This window comes from Ovis aries, chromosome 23 (assembly GCF_016772045.2).
Source record: "Ovis aries strain OAR_USU_Benz2616 breed Rambouillet chromosome 23, ARS-UI_Ramb_v3.0, whole genome shotgun sequence".
Lineage (NCBI taxonomy): Eukaryota > Metazoa > Chordata > Mammalia > Artiodactyla > Bovidae > Ovis > Ovis aries.
In genome coordinates, this window is record NC_056076.1 from 20958897 (window position 1) to 20981731 (window position 22835).

Sequence of the window (22835 nt, forward strand, 5' to 3'; positions counted from 1 at the left end):
ATAAGGAAAAAAATACCTTGTAAGAGGGTGAAGGGGAAAACCAAGATGGTGTTTAAAGTTGGAACTGCCCACTTAGAACTGGATATTGAAGGTAAACATCCTGCTTGCTGCCCAAGGTGGTGAAGGGCTCAGGTCATGCGAGTTGCCTGTCTTACTTGCAGTCCATCCCAGGACCTGCCTCTCTCACCTGAGAACCCAGAGGAAAAGCACAGGGCCCTGTGTCCCCCCGAAGGTCAGGACCTGGCTCTGGCCTTCCCTCGCTCCCTCTCCCACTCGACCCACCATGTTCCTGCATGCAGCACTGCAGACTAAGGGTCTGGCCGGACGCAGAGCACCAGCGATGATGATTCTGACGAGCTCACACTTCCAGGAAAATGGCAGCACAGTGAGAAGCCTCCAAGCCCCCTTCCTTTCAATCGACCCAAATAACCAATGAGAAACGCAAGTGGAGAAGAGGCTCCATGAGCCCCGAAACTCGGGGTAGCCCACCACACTCTACGGCCCCTGAAGACTCCATCTAAATATGCCAGAGACTGCGGCAGGCCTGTGGGGAGTGGCGATTCCAGCAACCAGCTCCTTCTCCTGGGAGAAAGTCATGGAGAAAAGCTGTACAAGTCCACAATATTGCATGATCGCATAGGCCACAGGAACGACCTAAAGGGCCTCAGCATGAATCCAGTTTTGACCCCTGTGCCTGGCAGGCTAGAAGAGGAAAGACATAAGCGCAGCTCTTGATATTCTCTGACCCAGTGTTTTTTAAGAGGGATGCAGGAGGCCTGACAGAGGGTGGGAATGGAAGGGGTGGCGAGAGACGCCACAGAAGGGACACTCAGAGCACTCAAGGGCTACCCTTCTGTCTCCAGAAACCAACAGCAGCAGCAAGAGTGACTCAGCCTCCCTCCCCCAAGGAGGGCAGTCTGTGGCTTTCCTGTCCTGACCAAAGCCCAAGGCAGGTCTGTGACTGGTTCAACCCGGAGGCCACGTCCCCAACCGCATGCCAAGCATGTGAACAGAAACGTCAGGCCAAGGTGAGATACACCAGGGCACCAAGACACCAAAAGCAGGGGTTTCAAAAACCGCAGCAGGGAAGCAAACGAGAACAAACAAACAAAATGTGGAGGCCACATCTCACAGCTACGCGTGGCCGGCTTCTCCAGCCATGCCCAGCCCACATACCACAGCTGCTGAGCACCCAGAACTGACAGACCAAGTCTCCAGTAGGCATGAGGCTCATCTAAGTCCTCAAAGGGAGAGTTTCCAATGTGCAAAGACGAAAGAAGAGGAAGCTAACACTCCCTCAGGGAAGAAGTACCTCACTCATGAGCCAGTCTTAGCCAAGCAGTTGCCACAACTGAGGAATCCAGGCCCTAAGACACAGTGTTTCCCGATTGAAGCAAAACACCTCCAAGAAGGGCAAGACAGATCTTTCTTAGATGACACTCCCAAGCCAAGTTTACAAAATAAACAGGAAAAAGACCCAAGAGAATCCTCTCATCCTTTCATGTGGTCAATACCAGACCCAATTCAAAAATAAATAAACAAGAAAAGATAAATACAAAAACACCTGGGGAGATACGCAGAAAGCTCTGTAACAAATGAGAAGGAAACGGACATGGCACACAAGAGTTAGATGGAGAAAATATTCTTGCGAAGGATTTGTCCCAGGCCATGAAAGAGCATGTAGACAATAGTTCTGAATTTTTAAATAAAGATATCAATTCTTCCTAAATTTATGGACAAATTTCATACAATGACAACCAAAAACTACAAACTACTTTATAAAAATGACTATAAAACTGGTCTGTAGGAGTAAGTGTGCCCTAATCATCAGGAATGACACTTCTGCACAATGACGGGCTTCCCAGGTGGCGCTAGTGGTAAAGAACCCACGTGCCAACACAAGAGACGCAGTTTTGATCCCAGGGTTGGGAAGATTCCCCTGGAGGAGAGCATGGCAACCCGCTCCAATATTCTTCCCTAAAGAATCCCATGGACAGAGGAGCCTGGCAGGCTACAGTTCATAGGGTCGCAAAGAGTTGGACACGACTGAAGGGACTTAGTATGCACGCATGCAATCACCAGGAATGACAAAGATTACAAAGAACGCTCACCTCCAGCCTGGGGTAAACGAGAAGTGGAGACCATGGAAGCGTAAATTCACACATCCACTCCGGAGGCAATTATCCAACCAAAAACAAGATGGAAATGTACATCCTCTGAAACCAACAACTCTATCCCCAGGACTTTCACCCTGGGTACTACCCAATAACTCCCAGAGACTCTTTTGCAAGGACAGGGTATCAGTCACTTGAGCTGCTGTGACAAATATCACAGGCTCTGGGCTTTGAGCAACAGATATTTACTTCTCACAGTCTGGAGATGAACATCCAAGCTCAGAGTGTCTGCAGAGTTGGTTTCTCTTGAGGCCTCTCTCCTTGACTCTCTTCTCCCTCTGTCCTTACATCATTTCCCCCCAACAGGTCTGTGACTTAATCTCTTCTTCTTCTAAGGACAGAAGTCATATTGGATCAGGGCCCAATGATCTCATTTTAACTTAACCACCTATCTTCACACACAGTCACATTCTGAGGTATTGAGGGGTATGACTTCAACATGAATTTGAGAGGTACATAATTCAGCCATAACAGACACTTACTGCATTAACAACATTACTACTGAAAACAACTGTCATACCTACAATTCACGCCTTTATTTAGATCTTTCTACGAGCTCTTTAGGATTCCCTGGTGGCTCAGTGGTAAAGAATCCACCTGCCAGTGCAGGAGACACGAGTTCAATCCCTGGGTAGGGAACACCCCCTGGAGTAAGAAATGGTGACCCACTGCAGTATTCTTGCCTGGGAAATCCTATGGACAGAAGAGCCTGGCAGACTACAGTCCATGGGGATCCAAGAGGGTCAGATACAACTTAGCGACTAAACAACAACAACGAGCTCTTTAAGCTTCACATCATTCCTATAAAGAAGGTATTATCTCTTTAGGTGAGGGAGAAGCAATTTAAAGAAGTTAAAGAACAGTGCCAAGGACTAGGAGATGTCTGGAGAAGGAGATGGCAACCCACTCCAGTATTTTTGCCTGGAGAATTCCACGGACAGAGGAGCCTGATGGGCTACAGTCCATGGGGTCACAAAGAGACACGACTGAGTGACTAAGCACACTAGGAGATGTCACAAAGCCAGCCACCAAGGTCCACTGCTCCCTTCCTGGGGTCGCGGCTGACAACATATGGACAGGACACTTTGTTTTCATAAAAGGCACGTACAACACAAGCATGTACATGGGTGGGGTAGAAAATGGTCTTTGTTTTATGGGACTGTGGGTGATTTTTTACATTTTTCCTTTTTATGCTGTTTGCTTTTCAGACAATTGTGTCTTCACAAACTACGCAATAAAAACAATTAAAAACTCTATTTCTGGTGTTTTTTTTTAATCTACATATCAGTGTTTACCAGGTTTTCTTGTCAGCTGTGCCATCTCAGGCCCCCTTTATTCCACTGACCTTGATGCTCTGACACTCTCATCTCTGCAGGGTCAGTTTGGCCCTTTGGGCGGCTAACTTGCGATGGCCAACATGACTTCCTACCGGGAACAGCCCCATCACACTGACTGAATAAGAGGAGAAACATTAAATGAAGGAGGATTCTGTCCGTGACCCTGGTTTCAACTCCCCTCTCTGCAGGGGGCTGTGACAAACAGCTACCACGACATGTGCTGTTGGGTCATCCACGCAACTAGCCATGCGGCTACCATGATTAATCCCCGACGTCCTGACTCAGTAAGAGGTAAGAAAGAGTAAATTTCCTCCCAGATAGTTGGGTGCACCTCAGGACTACGGTAAGGGGCGGAGGAGAGTCAGGCCGGCTGGAGGGCAGAAAACTAGGCACCAAAGGAATGGACTTTGGCTCAGGAAGTAAGCAGCTCCCGCCTTCCGTTCTCATCTCTCCCCCTGCTGCCAGTTTGGGCCCCTCTCTCCACCCCCTCATCTAGTTTGAACCCAACCTTCACTCTCCTCCTTGGCTTTGAAATGTTGAAAGATAAACATTTAAGTTTTCCTGGGATGGAGAATGTTGGTTTCATCATCATTTGGTTACCATTTGATCCTTTTGTACTACTGCCTGGTTCCTGGTGATACAGATCCCAACCAAAGCTATCTGACCACAAGTCCTGATCTTCATTAAGAGATCCCCTAATACACAAGGCATTTCCCCCCATTAGTTAAGTGATATCTGGCAAGGTACTGAAATTCTCTGGTTCAGTGTTTCCAAAGACACCAGAAATCTGGATTTTTTTTTTTAATGTCAAATCTCTCCATTTTTAAATGTCAACAGCCATAAAACATTTAAAGAAATGTAGCTGATTCACTGTGTTATACAGCAGAAACTAACACAACATTGTAAAGCAATTATACTTCAATTTCTTTCTTCTTTAATTTAGAAGCAAACACAGTATCTGCAGTTTTCTCCTAAAATGCAAAGCCTGAGCTAAAGGAGTTCTAAGATCTTAACCAGCTCTGATAAAGACTAGATATTTTAGTCATTAGAATTTAGAATTAGAATATTTTAGAATTAATGGGTATTTTGCTTTAGGCAAAATGATCAAATTTCTCCACTTAAAACTAGCCTTTAAGAGGCAGCTTCTTTTGAGGGACAGCCAGAAAAGGAAGCTCGTCTTATTGATCCTACATATCTCTTTCCTCACCAAAGCAGATCACCTCTATGCACTTTCTAGATGTGTAAGTGAAGTTGCTTAGTCGTGTCCGACTCTTTGCGACCCCATGGACTGTAGCCTACCAGGCTTCTCTGTCCATGGGATTTTCCAGGCAAGAATACTGGAGTGGGTTGTCGTTTCCTTCTCCAGGGGATCTTCCTGACCCAGGGATCGAACCCTCCCACATTGCAGGCAGACACTTTACCCTCTGAGCCACCAGGGAAGAATATAACATACAAAGCGGGTCACAGGCAGCACCTCCAGGGAGCTTCTCCAGGACCTGGCTTGATCAGCACATCCCAGGGCCTAACATGGCCTATTGTGAATGCTCAGCATGTTCATGGCAAGTTTAAGTTCCCATGAATGTAGTTCTCAAGGTCTTACTTCAATAATTGTGAGATTCAAAATTCCTTTAGTAGTAGATATATGTTAAATACGGGCAATCTCTCTCTCTCTCTCTCTCACACACACACACACACCCTAAAGATCACTAGGTATAACCATTCAAGAATAGTAAGTCAGATAAATATTATTTCTGCATGTTGTGCCTTTAAGACCTCCTCCCAGCAGCTGGCTCACATTTATGGAGAGTACAAGGCTACATCGTAACTTAAAACCTGTCTTTACCTCTCAGCAGATATACCCTCAACACAGGGCAACAGATATTTGGGCCTTAAAAAAAAAAAAAAAAAAAAAAAGCTGACGGAGGACTGAGCGCAAAAACAAAGCTAAATTAAGAGAGTCCTACACGCAGCTGTGAAAAGGACTGGGTTCTCCAAACGTTCCTGTTTCCTTTGGATCTGGGGGCCTTATACACAGTCACACAGACCAGGGCTCCTGAGGAAATTTCATGAAGGGTACGTTCCCCCACAGCACCGGGACAACTGGTCCACCTTATGGCTTGTGAGCATTTCCAAATGACGTCTGGGCTCGGTTTGGAGGCTCTGGTTAGAGGTCAGTCAGTCCCCTTCTCCAGCAGCTCAAGTCCACACCCCCAACCGCCTACCACTGACACTCCATGCCCTGACACTTCTGTCCTCGTGGCCCCTGAACCCCAGGGCCCACTGACACAATGCAAACCCTAATCCTGCTCACCCTGCCTTCTGTGGACACCACAGTAGAGGTGCCGGCCCTCGCCCTCTGCCATGCTTCTCCCGAGGGGCCCAGGGCAGCATCTGTTCTCCCCAGGGGACAGTGAATGACCAAACTGGAAACCTCTTCCCAGTTTTTCTCTCTTGATGTGCACCCGGCTTCACCATCCTTCACCCAAGGTAATTTGGCTAAAATGAGGTTGGACAAAGAGGCAATTCAAAGGCTGTCCTTGCTTGCAAATGTCTGGTGGCTGCTGGCAGTCGATCCCTAGAAAAGCCCACATCTTCAAGGTCAGGAAGGGGTGACTCAACACGTGGGCCGAGGAAAATGATAGCTTCCTTGTATCAAAGTGCAAAAGTCACAGCCTAAGAAATCTGTCCTTTACATTCCTCAGAAGCACACTTTCTTGGCACGTGCTTCAGTCAGATACGTCCAGACACGCTAACATGTGCAACCAGTGCCCTGCTTATCCCCAAGTTCTCTGAGACTCAGTGGAAGTGGGGCAGGTGTGCAAAGGCCCCTCGGCTGCATGGAAAGCAGGACATCTTGTAGTAACCTGAATGGGAGGGGGCGCTCACTCATTTCCCAGGTAACAGATGGCGGCTGTCTGGCCTCTAATAAACAGACACTGCTGGAAAACCAAAATCAGAAGGCAAGATCTTGGTGGTGGCAATGGAGACGTGGGGTCTCCTCACAGATTAGGCGGTGCTGTTACGTGAGGGTCCTACCTCAGTGGCATTTCCTGCAGGGACAGAAGTAGCAGGTGGTTGGCAGGGCTCTCCCCTGGCTGTGCCAGGGAGTTCTGATTCTCAAGCTTTGGGTGATGGCTTTTGGTGTCTTTCTCCAGTGCAGATGAGGATACTATAGATTAACAAGCCACCACAAGCTTAATGATAAGTGTACACTGGGTTGAGAGCCCAGCTGAAGTATTCCAGGTCAATACCATCTTTGATTACCTGCAAGTACCATGGACACAATTCACCATTTGGGACCTTGCGCAGTCACTGAGCTTACACTGCCCCTGAATCATGATGCCCTCAATGACAGACAGATGCCTCTCTATCTCCAACCAGACCACCACTGGTCTGCTTTCTCAGCAGGGCTGAGTTTTTCCTTCCTCACTCCCTCTATGTGGCAGACACGAGCAACTGCAGACACAAAGCCAATCCCTTCTCTCTTGCTGCCTGACTTCTCTTAGAGTCCAGGAAGCTAAGCACCCACACTGCCAGCCTCTCTTGCAGCTATAGGTGGTCATGCAACCCAGTTCTAATCCATGGGAGGTCTGTGGGGAGATTCTTGACAAGAATTTTACCTTCCTGATAAGAGGGGGCTGATTATAGCAGGCAGAGCCACCCCACTCCCTCCAGCCTTGGAGGCAGATGAACAAAGACGCTTATACTGATGATGGCTCTATAAAAATGCATATATACACTCCTAGTTAAGGGTCAGAAGCATAAACATGTAGATGGTTATTAGTTCTATAGAGGTATGTGGAGGTCTGTGTATTCATGCCAGCATCCTCTGGGGAAGACTTTCTTTTTAAGTGAAAATGATGTATACTTTAAACATAACAACAACAACAACAAAAAAACACTGTCAATTTGGACCCAGTATTCAGAATTAGGCAATTTTAGGTATACTTCTTTCCATGTGGTTCAACTTATGAGCATCCATGGTATAAGTAACCTGGAAAATAACCCAGAGGAAATGCTCCTTATGTCTGTGCCATGCCCTCTTCCAGGTGCTGGGCCAGTGGAGATGGAAATACAAGGATGAGCATCAAGGCCTTCACACATCTTTTCAGACACAGAAGGACTGCTCCATTTGCAGGACAAAGTCTATGGTTAATTTGTCTACACATACCATAAAAGCTTCCATATAAATGATTTAATGACATTGAGACCTGAAATCATAAAATTCATCCATAAAGCGTTTGTACCAACAGCTTGTAGTGAGACTCTTCCACACATCCAGGAAAAGATAGAAGGTGGACAGAAGGAGGTGCCTCACCAGCCTCACATGGAGCAGAGAAGCTGAGGCTGAGGAATCCTCTCTCACACACAGACCTGGCATTTATCAAAATGAACAGAAATAATTAACACTGACATGACAATACATCCTTAACATTTTTTTATGGCAATATATCATTTCAATTTTTTTTAATGAGTGCTCAGTTTTCCCTTTTGCTTCTGCCCTTGTTGCAGTGGCTCTCCAGAAACAGAGAAAACGGGGAAGGATCCATAGAGTTCCAGGTACTGGGTCACAAGTCAGTACATAAGAAACCTGCTCAGGGTTAAAACACAACAGAAAATTGCAGGAGACTGCTTCACTGTGCGCATCTCATTCAACCCTAACCAAGGACATTTGCTATTAAATCACATTTTGTGTATTTTGCCTCCATCCAAGGAAAAGAAAAGAAGGTCTTTTTCTTCCTTATATGAACACAGAGTTGTGGAGTTACAGGCATACATACAGAATGGGGAACAGGACCCCAATCAGCCTTGATGTGCCCCAGTACCTGGATATGGCCCGTGGTCAACTTCACACTAGAAGTGAATTTTTTAGGCAAGTGCTCAAACTCTTTGAGTCAGATTTTTCAATTGCAAAATGGAGACAATACTGAACTACATTAAATTTTTTCTCTGCTAAGTTGATATTGTTGATAATAGTTATGTCACATGATCCAATCTAATAATGCCTGCCCTGCCTATTCACAGACTTTATGGAAGCAAAGAAAATTATTTACATGAAGGTACACAAAGATACTTTAACTCTGAAAAGAGCATTTACTTTATGAACTGGAAGAGTAATCAGTGCTTCAAACACCACAAATGCACCACTTTGTAAAAAAATGAGATTATAGAGGTAGTTTTCAGCATCCTTCTTTAAAATGCAGATTCTAGGCCGACCCCAGACCTGATGAGGAATGTGTGCTTCTTACAGGTACTCCCAGTGATAACCCAAGTTGCAGAAAGTATTTTTCCCAGGTAATAATTGGCCTTGTTGGTTTTAGGGGGCTTTGTGCTGCAATGCAGGCCTTTTTTAAGACACATGGTATGTCCCTTTCCTCACTAAGTAAAAGAGAATATAAAGAGCCTAGTGTGCAGAATGCTCTCTTTTCTCAATGATTAGGAAGAGATTTCACGCAAAGTCAGTAAAATGAACTCAGTCTCTAAGTTATGAGAACTGATAAAAGCTGATTGAAGGAGTCATCTTTTGCTACAGGATGTCTTCATCACCTTACCTGGTAATCCAAGTCTTTTTAAAAAGCTCTCAGTATTGAAGTTCCTGGAGGGGCTGGGTGCCATTCACCCAGCGTAACTTACCCCTCAGAATGTAGTTCTGATAGTTCTGATCTGCCTCAGCTCCCACCTTGATCAAACACGTCAGACCTTCAGCCACTACAAATTCATGCACCAAATCCTTGTCATCCTGGCAGGAAACAGGGAAAGAAAAAAAGAGAGAGAGAGAAACTTCAAATACTGTCCCAGTCCATTGTCCATCCAGGATGTGCAGTGAAAACTACGTACAAGCCTCTGACTCCAGACTGACCTCTGAAGATTGTTTGGCTCTATTCAAATGAAGCATCTTAACTGTTGCCAGAGGAATTTTACAACCAGTCTTCACGTCGGTGTTTGCCAAAGACCAATTATTGCCTTCTGGGCAATCTAATAAAGATAAAGCAAATGAATCCCCTGACTGTCAGGAATATTTATAGTGATCTGTTTTTCATTCTTCAGAAATCACCAGGCTCCAGGCCCCTACAGGTCCCCAGGGACCGGCCACATGAAGCCTGCTGGGTTTCAACACAGGAAACACTGGCTTGCAGTACAGACCATTATGTGAAGGACTCAAAGCCACTTGTGTGTTTCAAAGGACAGTCCCTAAGGAAGGTTACGAGGGTCTTGCAAACAGCATCTGAGAAAGTAAAGGAGCAGTTTCTCCACCTCCCAAGTTGTGCTGCTCACAGGACAGCGAGGAGACAGAATACAGAATCAGCCGTGTGTCTGCAGCAGCCACACTGTCCCTCAAAAGAGCCACTGCGGTCAGCCTGCAGTCTAATCACAGAAGGCAGGACCTGGAAGGAATCACTGGAGTCATCCAATAGGGTGGTTCTCAAAGACCAGAGCCACAGGCACCTGAGCGTCAGCTGGAAACTGGTTAGAAATGCAAGTACCCAGCTCCACCCTGACTTACTGAACAGGAAGCTCCACTGTGGGGCGCAGCAAGCAGAGTTTAATAGGCTCTGCAGGGGTTACAGAGGTGCTCAGGGTCTTCTTCTCACCCCTGACTCCCTTACATTAGGATCATCAATGGACCTTTAAAAAGGAACAGGAAACAGTCCCCTCCCAGATGGGTTTAACCAGAATTTCTGAGGTGGGGTCCAGGCTCTGACATTAAATTCCCAAGGAAATCCATCCTAAAGGGCAACCAGTTCAAGAATCACTCATCTAATCCTGCCTTCCCTTCACAGATGAAGAGTCACGTGTGGCAAAACTTTGGCCAAGATGACCTAACTATGGTCAGCCAGCCCCTTGCCTGGAGTACCAAGTTCGATAGAGCCCTATGAGACAAACTTTTCCACTACTGTTTTGGGAGATTTCCTTGATTAGACCCTGCCTTGTCTCAAATGCAGCTAGGATACATTCATCTTCAATTATAACAACAGAACAAAAATGAAAAACCTCAGTGATGTAAGTAGTAGAAAGTTTAATAGAATAATGAAAGGTTACTATTATAGGAATGGTCAGCAACCACGGTCTATCTTCAAATAACAAAAAAATAATTTAGACACACTGGCATAATTGTCCTGTCTCCATGTTGAAAGCAGCCTCTCATTTTGATTTTATAGCATTTTCCAATTATATGGATGGAGGACTTGAGCAAAGGGGGGTGGGGGTGGGGGAGGAGGTGGCAGGCCAGGCAGATACTCCCTTTGAACCAAAAACACACTCTTAACATTCAGAGGGCACTGGGGGGAGGGGTGAACACTGCCATGCCCCGACGGTAATGAAAGACAGCTGTGTTAACTCAGACTTGAAGATAATCATGGCTTTGGAAGCAAGAGAAAATGGGACAATATCATGATTTTTGGAAAATCACTTTACACTCGTATGTATGAAGGAAATAAAAATAATTCTCCCTCCATCCATATTCTTTTCCACCAGCATATGTGAAAAGCGAACATTTAGATGAGCTCATGTCTAGTCAGAAAGTTTTTCCAAGCATGTAACAAATGTTTATTACTTTAACTAAAACTAGATTCACACATGACTTCATGGTGAAAAAGTGAGAACAAGCTCTCAAGAAACCACTCAAGCTAATCACTAATATTAATATAGCAGAGAGCTGACTGTCTGGCAAAGGCTCTTGGAAAAAGACACTGGGCAGTGTTTATAAAAATAATCCAGAAACCTAACTAAAGTTGATGCACATATGTAGATAAAGCACTTAGGAAATTAAAATATACTGATAATGTAGAAAATGTCTTCCAAATTGGCAACGTGCAAGATTTTGAACACATACCTTAATGTATAATGGGCATTAATAAATAAATGATTTTTGAAACACTGCTTTCTGACTCCAGTGAGATCATCATGTTAACACTAACTAATAAAAGATTATCCTTGAATTTCAGATTAATAGCCACACTTTAACCTGTGATTATTTTTTTTGACACCTGTTAATCAAGGAATATTCAACTCAATCCAAATGACCAATGGCTGTGTTTTCACACTCTGTACACTGGAGTTCCAAAAGGAACCTCCACACATCAAGGAACCCCAAGAGACGATAGAGATGCAGACACATGGGTGTGGAAGAAGGTGATCTAAACTCCAAACAGCTTGCTGGCTGTGGAATCCACCCAAGACCCCTGTGGGATGGAGTATTTGACAGACAGGTCTGTGGTCTTCCAAATAGGTCTGTGGTCTTCCAAAAGATTAAACTTCGGGGAGCAAACGTCTTCATCCTTGCCTACATAATGCCAATAAAGGCTGTTCAAAAATACGTGTCTGCTGAGTAAAAGGTGGAAACAGTATCCTTGAGAATTCAGAGACACAGCACTACAGAACAAGCATGGTGAGGGGGTATGAAACTAGATCGCCATGTGTTGAATTTATCTTTTAGCTTTTTCACCATGGAAAACTTGAAACATGCAAAAGAAGACAGAACAATTTAGGGAGCCAGGTGCCAATCAATTCACATGAATCCTGTTCCATCTATCACCCCACCCTGTCTGCTGCCGTATTCATTTGAAGTAAATTCCAGAGGTCACATCATTTAATCCATAAATATTCTAATATGTACCTCCAGAGTATAGGAACTCTTTTTAAAATTATGTAATCACCATAAACAAAATTATGTACTCACCATAAAAATGAATACTTTCTTAATATTATCAAATGTCCAGTTTCAACTGGACAATGACCAATTTCAACTGTCTCAAAATTACAGTTGTTGTTTTTTGACATTTTGTAGTAGAATTGAAATAAGATCCACATGTGGCAATCAGTTGATACAACTTTAAAATGTCTTTTAAACCATCTCTTTTATTCCCTTGAAAGCGGTGTGTTGAAGAAGCTAGATCATTTGTCCTACAGAGTAGCCTGTATTCTGGGTTGTGTTGATTACTTGCGGTGTGATTTAACATGTGCTTCTGTCTTAGATCATTTGTAAATTGGTTACCTCGTAGAGAGTCAGGGTCAGACACACACAGGGTTGAATCTGTTGGTATGACTGCATCCTCAATGGCAGTGTGAGTTTCCATGAGGTTTCCACTGTGTCAGCAGGTCTTGAAGCTCCATACCTAGATCCATTAATTCATTCAGGGTTGCAAAACTCTGATGTTCTAAGTGATACTCTAACTATATCACTCCTTCTTACTAAATAGCTAGAATATTTTTATAAGTATACCTTCCCTCAACTACTGTTTGATTATCCTAAAGCTCATAGAGGAAAAAGTAAGATAAATGTAATTTTAGAATTTTACCCATTTTTCAAAATAAAGAGCTGGTTCACCGCCATCTTTCTTCCATTGCTAACCAATTCATTGTTATTCTTTAGTATTGTTAAGAACTCATCGATGTAGATTAAGCTGATGTGCTTCAGTCCACTGTAATTATCATGCTTGTTGATGCTTATATTGTCCATCTTCAGCCAGCCAGTGAGAGACCCTTCAACATGCTCCCAAGTTCCTTTGCCAATAATCCTAGTCATATTTGATAGCTTCCTTGCTATCTGTATAATAATATGTTCCAAGTTTATTTTACCCATTTCCTAGGCCAGACTTGAAGTCAGCTATTTCTCCAAGGAACTCTGGTTCCTTTCAGTATTTTAAGACCACAATCTCTGTGCTGGTAGTGGTTTTTGCTAATGGGTTGATCATTGCTTCTAGTACTTTTCAATAAACTTAGTGCTACAAATATACTTTTTTGCAAGTCTGTTAGGATAGTAAACACCATGGGTTCATTTCAATACTTCTAATTAAATTCCAAAATCCAGAGTTTTTTTTACCTTAATTGTTTTATCTTTCTATCAACTTTCTTCCACACACTAAGAACCCTAATCCTTAAGAACTCTAAGAATAACAAAATTAGAAAACATACAAACTGCAGTATCAGAATAGCAATACTAACACTACTACCAGCAAAATGATTATTATAAACAGTTGATCTGCATGTGTGGGTGGTTCTTTTTCTTCTAAGAGTATATTCCACCCAAAATACACAAACTGCAATGTTTCAAAGTTACTTGGAAGAGCTCTTCTCTGTGTGGTTCTGCCACCAACTGGATACTCAGTGAGCTGAACAATGGAAAAGCTGAACAATGGAAACAGCAGGCAGGCTGAAGGGCTATAAGAGTGAGGGTGTGGAGTGTGATGCCTGTGGACTTCCGGCAGTAAGAGTCCAGCCCAACCGCTGTCAGGAACTTGAGTTCGAGAGAAGGACATAACAGAAGGTAAAGAAGTTCTGTTTTGTTCAGTTGATAGGAATTTGCTGTATGTCCCAGGGAACTCAACCCAGGGCTCTGTAACAACCTAGAGGGGTGGGAAGGGGTGGGAGATAGGAGGGAAGTTAAAGAGGGAGGGAACACATGTATACCTATGGCTGAGTCATGTTGATGTATGGCAGAGGCCAAAACAAAATTGTGAAGCTATTTTCCTTCGATTAAAAATAAATAAGTTTGGGGGGGCAGGGGAAAGCTTATTGAAATTGAAAAAAAAAAAAGAGGCAGGGAGACACTGATGAATACTTGGGAAGTGAAACTTGGGGACAAGTAATTAACGAAGCATTTACTCAGTTAAAAGAGAGGAAAGGCTGAAGACAGACACCCTTGAGAAGAGTATTCCAATCGCCTGGTCTGTTCATCTATTGTTCATCAGTAGCATCAGCCACTGCATGAGGCCCTAAAGAGCCAGAGATGGACTCCAGGGAGCTCATAGGTGACTGGACTCAGACAAGTGAGCTAGAGTATCTCAAGTTCTATTCCAGAGGTAAGCACAGGAATAGAGGTATTTGGAGAGCCCTTGACTGCAGTGAGGGTTCATCTAGAGAATCCCTGGCAGGAGGAGACATGGGGTGGGAAACTGAGAGACATGGGGAGTGGATGTGGGGAGGAACCATCCTGGGATAGAAGCAATAGGTCCAGGGTGAAGGTACAGAAGGGAAAGGGCATGGCTTGTTCCCAGAACACAATCACAGTGAGATGTCACTGAGGCAAAGGACAGGGAGGTGGGCTGCAGAGGCCAGGGCCAGAGGGCCTTGACGTTGTACTGAGAGATTCAGACATAACCCAGAAGGCTACACGGAACCAGCATGAGAAGGACTTTGTGAGCCCCCTCTGGTGGAAGCTGAAGGATGGACTGAGTCGTGGAGGACCAAACAGTGTCCACAATAACTGTTGCAATTCTCCCAGAAGAAACAGCCTGAACCAAGGCTGACCCCAAACCTCAAGGCACTTCTGAGATGTGCGATCTAAACGGACAACGGTGACTCGGGGTCACATGGGAAGATGAGAAATGAAGACTCATCTCCAAAAACACTGTCACTAAGAAGGGCTCTGCTCTGGGAAAAAGATGAGGGCATGAACAGTTGAGCAGGTTTTAAAATGGGACGAGAACGTGCAGGGAGGATGGCCTGTTGGCCTGCCTTTCTGCCAATCCCCCTGAGACAGGAAACATCCATGAAGGAGACGGACACTCAGGCTGGAGCTATCACTGACAGAACATTGTTTAAGGATGTGAAGGAGATGGGAACTAGAGAGAAATGGACTGACTACACCCTAGAGTCTAATATCATGCGAGTAAGAACGATGAACCTACACAGACACGAGCTCAATGCAGACGCCATCTTCTCCAGGAAGCTCATCCGGCCTTTCCTGACCCTGCCCTGGCACAGTGGCCTCACTCTCTGCCCCTGGCTCTCTGTCTGTCTCCCCTGAAGTCTCCTGTGGGTGACAGCTTGGAGTTTGCCTGCACCCCAGTCCCAGCCCTCTTCACTAAGTTCGTGACTTGCCCCGGGGAGAAGCAGAGGGAAAGTTTGGGGCAAAGGATAAGATGGAACCTAACAGAGATGCCGGCACATGCACACAAGGGGGCATGTCCCTAGCAGCATGGTTTATAACAGCAGAGCCCTGGAGACGAACGCAACTGTCCACCAACAAACGATGAACGAGACAAACTGTGCTTCCTTCACAGGGGACACTCAGAGCTACCTGGGTCATGCCCACACTGACCTCGTTCTAAGTAAACTGCCTCAGGACACATGCTGCATGGTATCACGCATATACAATTGACACCAAAGAATTTCACATATTGTGGGCGAATATGCACCGCTAGTATAGAAATGTGCATTTGCACGGCAAACACTGTATCTGACATTCAGTAGAGAAAACACCCCAAGAGGGTGGCCAGTATCGAGCAGAAGACTTCAATTACATCTGTAGTAGGTTTTTTTTTTAAAATCTGAAGTAAACGTGGAAAAATATTGTGATTCTGATGATGTTTTATTTACTTCCTATTGTTTGAAATATTTGATATGGTAAAAATATTCTTAACAGATATTTTGACCGAAATTTACTTTGTACTCTAAAGCATTTCTCTTTTTGTAATAAGTAAAAGGCATAAACTTGTCTGCATCTAATCCCACAGCAATGCAAAAACAGAACCTGACAGTATTCTTTGTTTTTTTTTGTTTGTTTGTTTTGTTTTTACCTGAAATATCTGCTTCAGGGAGAAGAGGGCCCTTCTTAAATCTCGTCCAGTGGAGTTGTATAGTTTTTCTGAAATAAAGAACACACCATATAAAATTCATTAAGCTGACTCAACAGATGGTAAAAACAGAGACAGGGTGAGAGCAATTACAGAACTTCCGCTGGAAAGGTGAGTAAAACAAATTCATTTCGTTCAGGATGCAGCCCCACCTCTAATGGTGCAAAGAACAGTCCAGCCGTTACAGGAGGCAGGAAGAGGGGATTCTGAGTGTGGGGAAGTGCCCTGATCTGCACCCTCAGCCCTCACCGCCCTTTCTCCAGAGCTCGATTTCCAGCTGTTTACAGACATAGTGATTCAGTTGGTAAAGAATCTGCGTGCCATTGCAGGAGACCCAGGTTCGATCCCTGGGTCGGGAAGATCCCCTAGAAAAAGAAATGGCAAGCCATTCCAGTATTTTTGCCTGGAAAAATCCCATGGACAGAGGAGTCTGGCAGGCTACAGTTCGTGAGGTCCTAAGAGTCAGACACGAATTAGCAACTAAATCACCACCACAGACTTGATACTTGATAGCCAACTCTATCAGGAAAATTAACACAGTCAAAATGGAACTCATCCTTCTGTTTCCTCATCTCACAGACCTGCACCACCATCCTCTCTACAGCCCGGCTCAGGAAGCTTCAAACTGCTTCCTTTTCCATGGAATCTGATGCTCACCTCAAGAGAACCAAGAGCAGCATGATGTCTCTATGGACTCACTGGTCCCCACCTGCTGCCAGCCCTTCCAGCAGGGACCTAGCCTTAGCTCTGCCTGTACCTGGACTCTCCCTCATGAGACACGTTCAAGGATGAGTCCTGGCCTGGAGCAAGGCAGATGCAGGAGCCCCTGTCAGTATTCTGGGGCTCGATGCTCAGGTTGAATTCTATAACCAGTGACATGAAACGTACTAGTTGGGCCAGGCCTCATGCATGAGGAGGGGAGCCTGACCCAAGACCCACCCTCCAGCAGTTACAGTGAGCAGAAGTGGCAGATGGATATGCCCCAAGTCTTCACTGGTCAGTGGGGCGGCGCCAGAATGTGCTGAAGGCATGGAGAATGCAGGGAACAGCCATTTCTACCGGTGCATGCAGACTCCCAGAAGCGTGGATTCTGCTCAGCTTCCTAGGTGGCTCAGGTGCCTGGGACTGGGTTCCTAACACTGTGTGTCAGAGCGCCCCAATATAAACCATCCAGTGCACATTTACTGAGCACCTGCCAGGCGCTGTTCTAGGCACTGAGGGTACAGTAGTGAAGAATGAACTCAGAGCAAAGACTAAGCAATCCAAGGACCTGCATTTCAACCTTGTGATTTGGGCAAAGTATACTACCTCTCTAAGCCTTGGATTCCTTATCCAAAGAGGGGAACAGATAATAGTAGATCTAGCAGAAGATGGTTGTGTGTTAAATCCAGCACTGAAATGATGCAGTGGAATGCAAAATTACTTAAAATACTTAGAATTATAGATTTCAAAGTAATGTCACCTGCATGGTAGGCAATCTTGGGCTTCAACACCGGCCTATGGGGGGAGGTGGTTCTCCTCATGTGTGAGTGGAAGGGGATGAAATGCACAGATCTAAACGACTTAGCAGAAGTCTGGTTGTGAGAAGGACATGCCCCTTTGCACTGTGGCTCTAGAAGTGCCCCATCTGAGGTGATGGAAGGTTCCCATCTGAGAGAGACTTAAAATGATGGAGCATGGGCCTGGCTCAGCCTCTGAATGGCAATAGCTTCCTCAAAGGGCTTCCTATGGACACCCTGCCCACTTCCCCTCTTCTCACCCATCCTCCAGACCAAGGCCAGAAGGACAAGGTGAAAACCAACACCTGAAAACATCCCTGCCCCCATTCAAACCCTTCAGTGGCTGCCCACGGCACTGAGTAACAAACTCCAAATCCTTTCTGTGGCCTGCCAATCCCTTGGTCACACAGCCCTGCCACCCCCACCCCCCACCACATACCAACTCATCGTGCAGCAGACACCTGTTCTCTCAACTCCTGGGGCAGGCCAGTCTCCTCCAGACTCACAACCTACACACACAGCTTAAGAGGCAGAGGCAGGATCCTGTCGGGTCTGACCCCAAGGCCTCCTAGTGTTTGCCCATTATGCAGTCCCCCACCTGTAAATACAATATGCAATCCCCAGTCGCTTGATAATTATGCAGTGCTTCGACTGAGAATCACTCCTTGTCTTCCTGAACACAGGGAGCCGGGAAGACTCCAAAGGAATCAACCATCCCCAAAGTAGACAGCTGATTCATCACAGACCCTAAAAAATGAGGCCCAATGACTCACAAGTTGACCTCTAAAGTATTAATATACGTGTGGCCTCAAAAGACATGAGTAAGAAATAGAGATGGTGGCATAGAAGGATGTGCGCTCATCTTCTCCTATGAAAACTCCAAAATTACAACTTGCTGCTGAACAACTGTCAACGGGAGAATGTTGGATCTTACCAAAAAACGATACCCCACACTCAAGGGCAAAGGAGAAACCCCAGCAAGATGGTAGGAGGGGTGAAATCACATTCAGAATCAAACCCCATAATCGCCACAGACACTCAGAGGAGAGGGCTCGATCAAACCTAGTGCACACAAGCACCCAGAGACCCCACAGAGACCAAGCCAGAATTGTGTTGGAGTGTCTCCTCAGGGTCAGCAGTGGCCTGCCACAGGGGCAAGGACGCTGAGTGCAGTAGACCTGGGTATCACAAGAGCCCTCTTGGAGGAGGTCCCATTAACCCCACCATAGAGCCGCCAGAACTTACACAGGGCTGGGGAAACAGACTCCTGGAGGGCACACACACACAAAAACACCTTGTGGGCACCAGAACCCAGGAGAAAGGAGCAGTGATCCCACAGACTGACCCAGACATCCTGTGAGTGTCCAGGAGTCTCCAGTGGAGGCGTGGGTCGGTGGTGGCTTGCTGCCGAGTCAGAGATACTGTCTGCAGCACTGCGTGCACCTGACCTTTTGAAGGAGGTCGCCATCATCTTCACCACCTCCACCATAGTTTGGTCTCAGGCCAGACAACAGAGGGGAACACAACCCCGCCCATCAACAGAAAATTGGATTAAAGACTTACTGAGCATGGCCCCGCCCATCAGAACAAGACCCAGTGTCCCCCTCAGTCAGTCTCTCCCATCAGGAAGCTTCCATAAGCCTCCTACCCTTCTCCTTCAGAGGGCAGACAGAATGAAAACCGCAATCACAGAACACTAAACAAACTGATCACATGGACCACAGCCTTGTGTAACTTAATGAAACGATGAGCCCATGCCACGTAAGGCCACCCAAGATGGACGGGTCATGGTGGAAAGTTCTGACAAAACGTGGTCCACTGGAGGAGTGAATGGCAAACCATTTCAGTATTCTTGCCTTGAAATCCCCATGAACAGTATGAAAAGGCAAAAAGACTGGACACTGAAAGATGAACTCCCCAGGTGGGCAGGTGCCCAATATGCTACTGGAGATCAGTGGAGAACTAACTCTAGAAAGAATGAAGAGATGGAGTCAAAGCAAAAACAACACCTAGTTGTGGATGTGACTGGTGATGGAAGTCCAATGCTACGAAAAGCAATATTGCATAGGAACCTGGAATGTTAGGTCCATGAATCAAGGCAAATTGGAAGTGATCAAACAGGAGATGGCAAGGGTGAACATCAACATTTTAGTAATCAGTGAACTAAAATGGACTGGAATGGGTGAATTTAACTCAGATGACCATTTTATCTACTACTGTGGGCAAGAATCCCTTAGAAGAAACGGAGTAGCCATCATGGTCAACAAAAGAGTTGGAAATGCAGTTCTTGGATGCAATCTCAAAAATGACAGAATGATCTTTGTTCATTTCCAAGGCAAACCATTCAATATCACAGTAATCCAAGTCTATGCCCCGACCAATAATGCTGAAGAAGCTGAAGTTGAATGGTTCTATGAAGACCTACAAGACCTTCTACAACTAACACCCAAAAAAGGTGTCTTTTTCATTATAGGGGACTGGGATGCAAAAGTAGGAAGTCAAGAGACACCTGGAGTAACAGGCAAATTTGGCCTTGGAGTACAAAACAAAGCAGGTCAAAGGCTAACAGAGCTTTGCCAAGAGAATGCACTAGTCATAGCAAACACCCTCTTCCAACAACACAAGAGAAGACTCTACACATGGACATCACCAGATGGTCAACACCGAAATCAGACTGATTATATTCTTTGCAGCCAAGGATGGAGAAGCTCTATACAGTCAGCAAAAACAAGACTGGGAGCTGTGGCTCAGATCATGAACTCCTTATTGCCAAATTCAGACTTAAATTGAAGAAAGTAGGGAAAACCACTAGACCATTCAGGTATGACCCAAATCAAATCCCTTACCATTATACAGTGGAAGTAACAAATAGATTCAAGGGACTAGATCTGATAGACAGAATGCCTGATGAACTACGGATAGAGGTTCATGACACTGTACAGGAGGCAGTGATCGAGACCATCCCCAAGAAAAAGAAATGCAAAGGGCAAAATGGTTGTCTGAGGAGGCCATACAAATAGCTGAGAAAGAAGAGAAGTGAAAGGCAAAGGAGAAAAGAAAAATATACCAATCTGAATGCAGAGTTCCAAGAATAGCATGGAGACATAAAAAAGCCTTCCTCGGTGATCAATGCAAAGAAATAGAGGGAAACAATAGAAGGGGAAAGACTAGAGATTTCTTTAAAAGAAATAGAGATACCAAAAGGACATTTCATGTAAAGATGGGCACAATAAAGGACAGAAATGGTATGGACCTAACAGAAGCAGAAGATATTAAGAAGAGGTGTCAAGAATACACAGAAGAACTATAAAAAAGAGATCTTCATGACCCAGACAACCATTATGGTGTGATCACTCACCTAAAGCCAGACATCCTGGAATGCAAAATCAAGTGGGCCTTTAGGGAGCATCACTACGAAGAAAGCTAGTGGAGATGATGGAATTCCAGTTGAGCTATTTCAGATCCTAAAAGATGATGCTGTAAAATTGCTGCACTCAATATGCCAGCAAATTTGGAATACTCAGCAGTGGCCACAGGACTGGGAAAGGTCAGTTTTCATTCCAATCCCAAAGAAAGGCAATGCCAAAGAATGCTCAAACTACCACATGATTGTACTCATCTCACACGCTAGCAAACTAACGCTCAAAATTCTCCAAGCCAGGCTTCAACAGTACGTGAACCGTGAACTTCCAGATGTTCAAGCTGGATTTAGAAAAGGCAGAGGAACCAGAGATCAAATTGCCAATATCCGCTGGATCATCAAAAAAGCAAAAGAGTTCCAGAAAAACATCTACTTCTGATTTATTGACTATGCCAAAGCTTTTGACTGTGTGGATCACAACAAATTGTGGAAAATTCTTAGAGATGGGAATACCAGATCACCTGACCTGCCTCCTGAGAAATCTCTATGCTGGTCAAGAAGCAACAGTTAGAACCGGACATGGAACAACAGACTAGTTCCAAATAGGAAAAGGGGTATGTCAAGGCTGTATATTTTCATCCTGCTTATTTAACTTCTATGCAGAGTACATCATGGGAAATGTGGAGCGGAATGAAGCATAAGCTGGAATCAAGATTGCTGGGACAAATATCAATAACCTCAGGTGTGCAGATGACATCACCCTTATGGCAGAAAGCAAAGAACAAAAGAGCCTCTTGATGAAAGTGAAAGAGGAGAATGAAAAAGTTGGCTTAAAACTCAACATTCAGAAAACTAAGATCATGGCATCTGGTCCCATCACTTCATGGCAAATAGATGGGGAAAATGGATACAGTGACAGACTTTATTCTTGGGAGCTCCAAAATCACTGCCAATGGTGACTGTAGCCATGAAATTAAAGACGCTTGCTCCTTGAAAGAAAAACTATGACCAACCTAGACAGCATATTAAAAAGCAAAGATATCACTTTGCCAACAAAGGTCTGTCTAGTCAAAGCTATGGTTTTTCCAGTAGTCATGTATGGATGTGAGAGTGGGACTATAAAGAAAGCTGAGTGCCAAAGAATTGATGCTTTTGAAATGTAGTATTGGAGCAGACTCTTGTGAGTCCCCTGGACTGCAAGATCAAACCAGTCAATCCTAAAGGAAATCAGTCATGAATATTGATTGGAAGGACTGATGCTGAAGCTGAAACTCCAATACTTCGGCCACCTGATGTGGAGAACTGACTCATTTGAAAAGACCCTGATGCTGGGAAAGATTGAAGGCAGGAGGAGAGGGATGACAGAGGATGAGATGGTTGGATGGCATCACCAACTCGACGGAGATGAGTTTGAGTAAGCTCCAGGAGTTGGTGGTGGACCAGGAAGCCTGGCATGCTATACTCCATGGGGTCACAAAGAGTTGGGCACGACTGACCAACTGAACTGAAGCGAATAGAGTGAACTGCATCCCCTTTGTAGTAGAAGCCAGGTCCCTGGGAGATCACTCTTCCTCCACTTCCTACAGCCAACATATCAGAACCTGAAACCTCAGAGGGACAGACTTTGTTTATAGCCAATACCACTTCTAATAAGAATAAAGTTCTCAAATGCAAGCAAGGGCAGATTTTTTTTTGTCCAGGAAGGGCATCAGTAGAGGAGAGATTCAATTCCAGGTACCTCTTTACAACATAATAAGGCTTGCATTAGACTTTCTTGCTCATGTAACACCAAACGACAGGCAGAAACATGTCTTCCAGAGATTAACACTATCCCAGTTAGAGTCTCCTTTAGTTACCAGTGATCTATCATGGCTTCCAGCTCATGT

At 45.0% G+C, this 22835-nt stretch overlaps 1 protein-coding gene across 9 annotated transcripts in view; it reads right to left on the reverse strand.

Annotated features, from left to right (window-relative positions):
• Positions 1-22835, reverse strand: part of FHOD3 (formin homology 2 domain containing 3) — a 528593-nt gene that overhangs the window by 273545 nt on the left and 232213 nt on the right. For all 9 annotated transcript variants that reach the window (XM_042239380.2, XM_027960707.3, XM_042239379.2 and 6 more), the window contains exons 4-5: positions 16033-16100; positions 9146-9251 (exon numbers count right to left, since the gene is read on the reverse strand). In XM_042239380.2, the coding sequence (XP_042095314.1) occupies positions 9146-9251; positions 16033-16100 (174 nt within the window). The remainder of the gene's footprint in view (positions 1-9145; positions 9252-16032; positions 16101-22835) is intronic.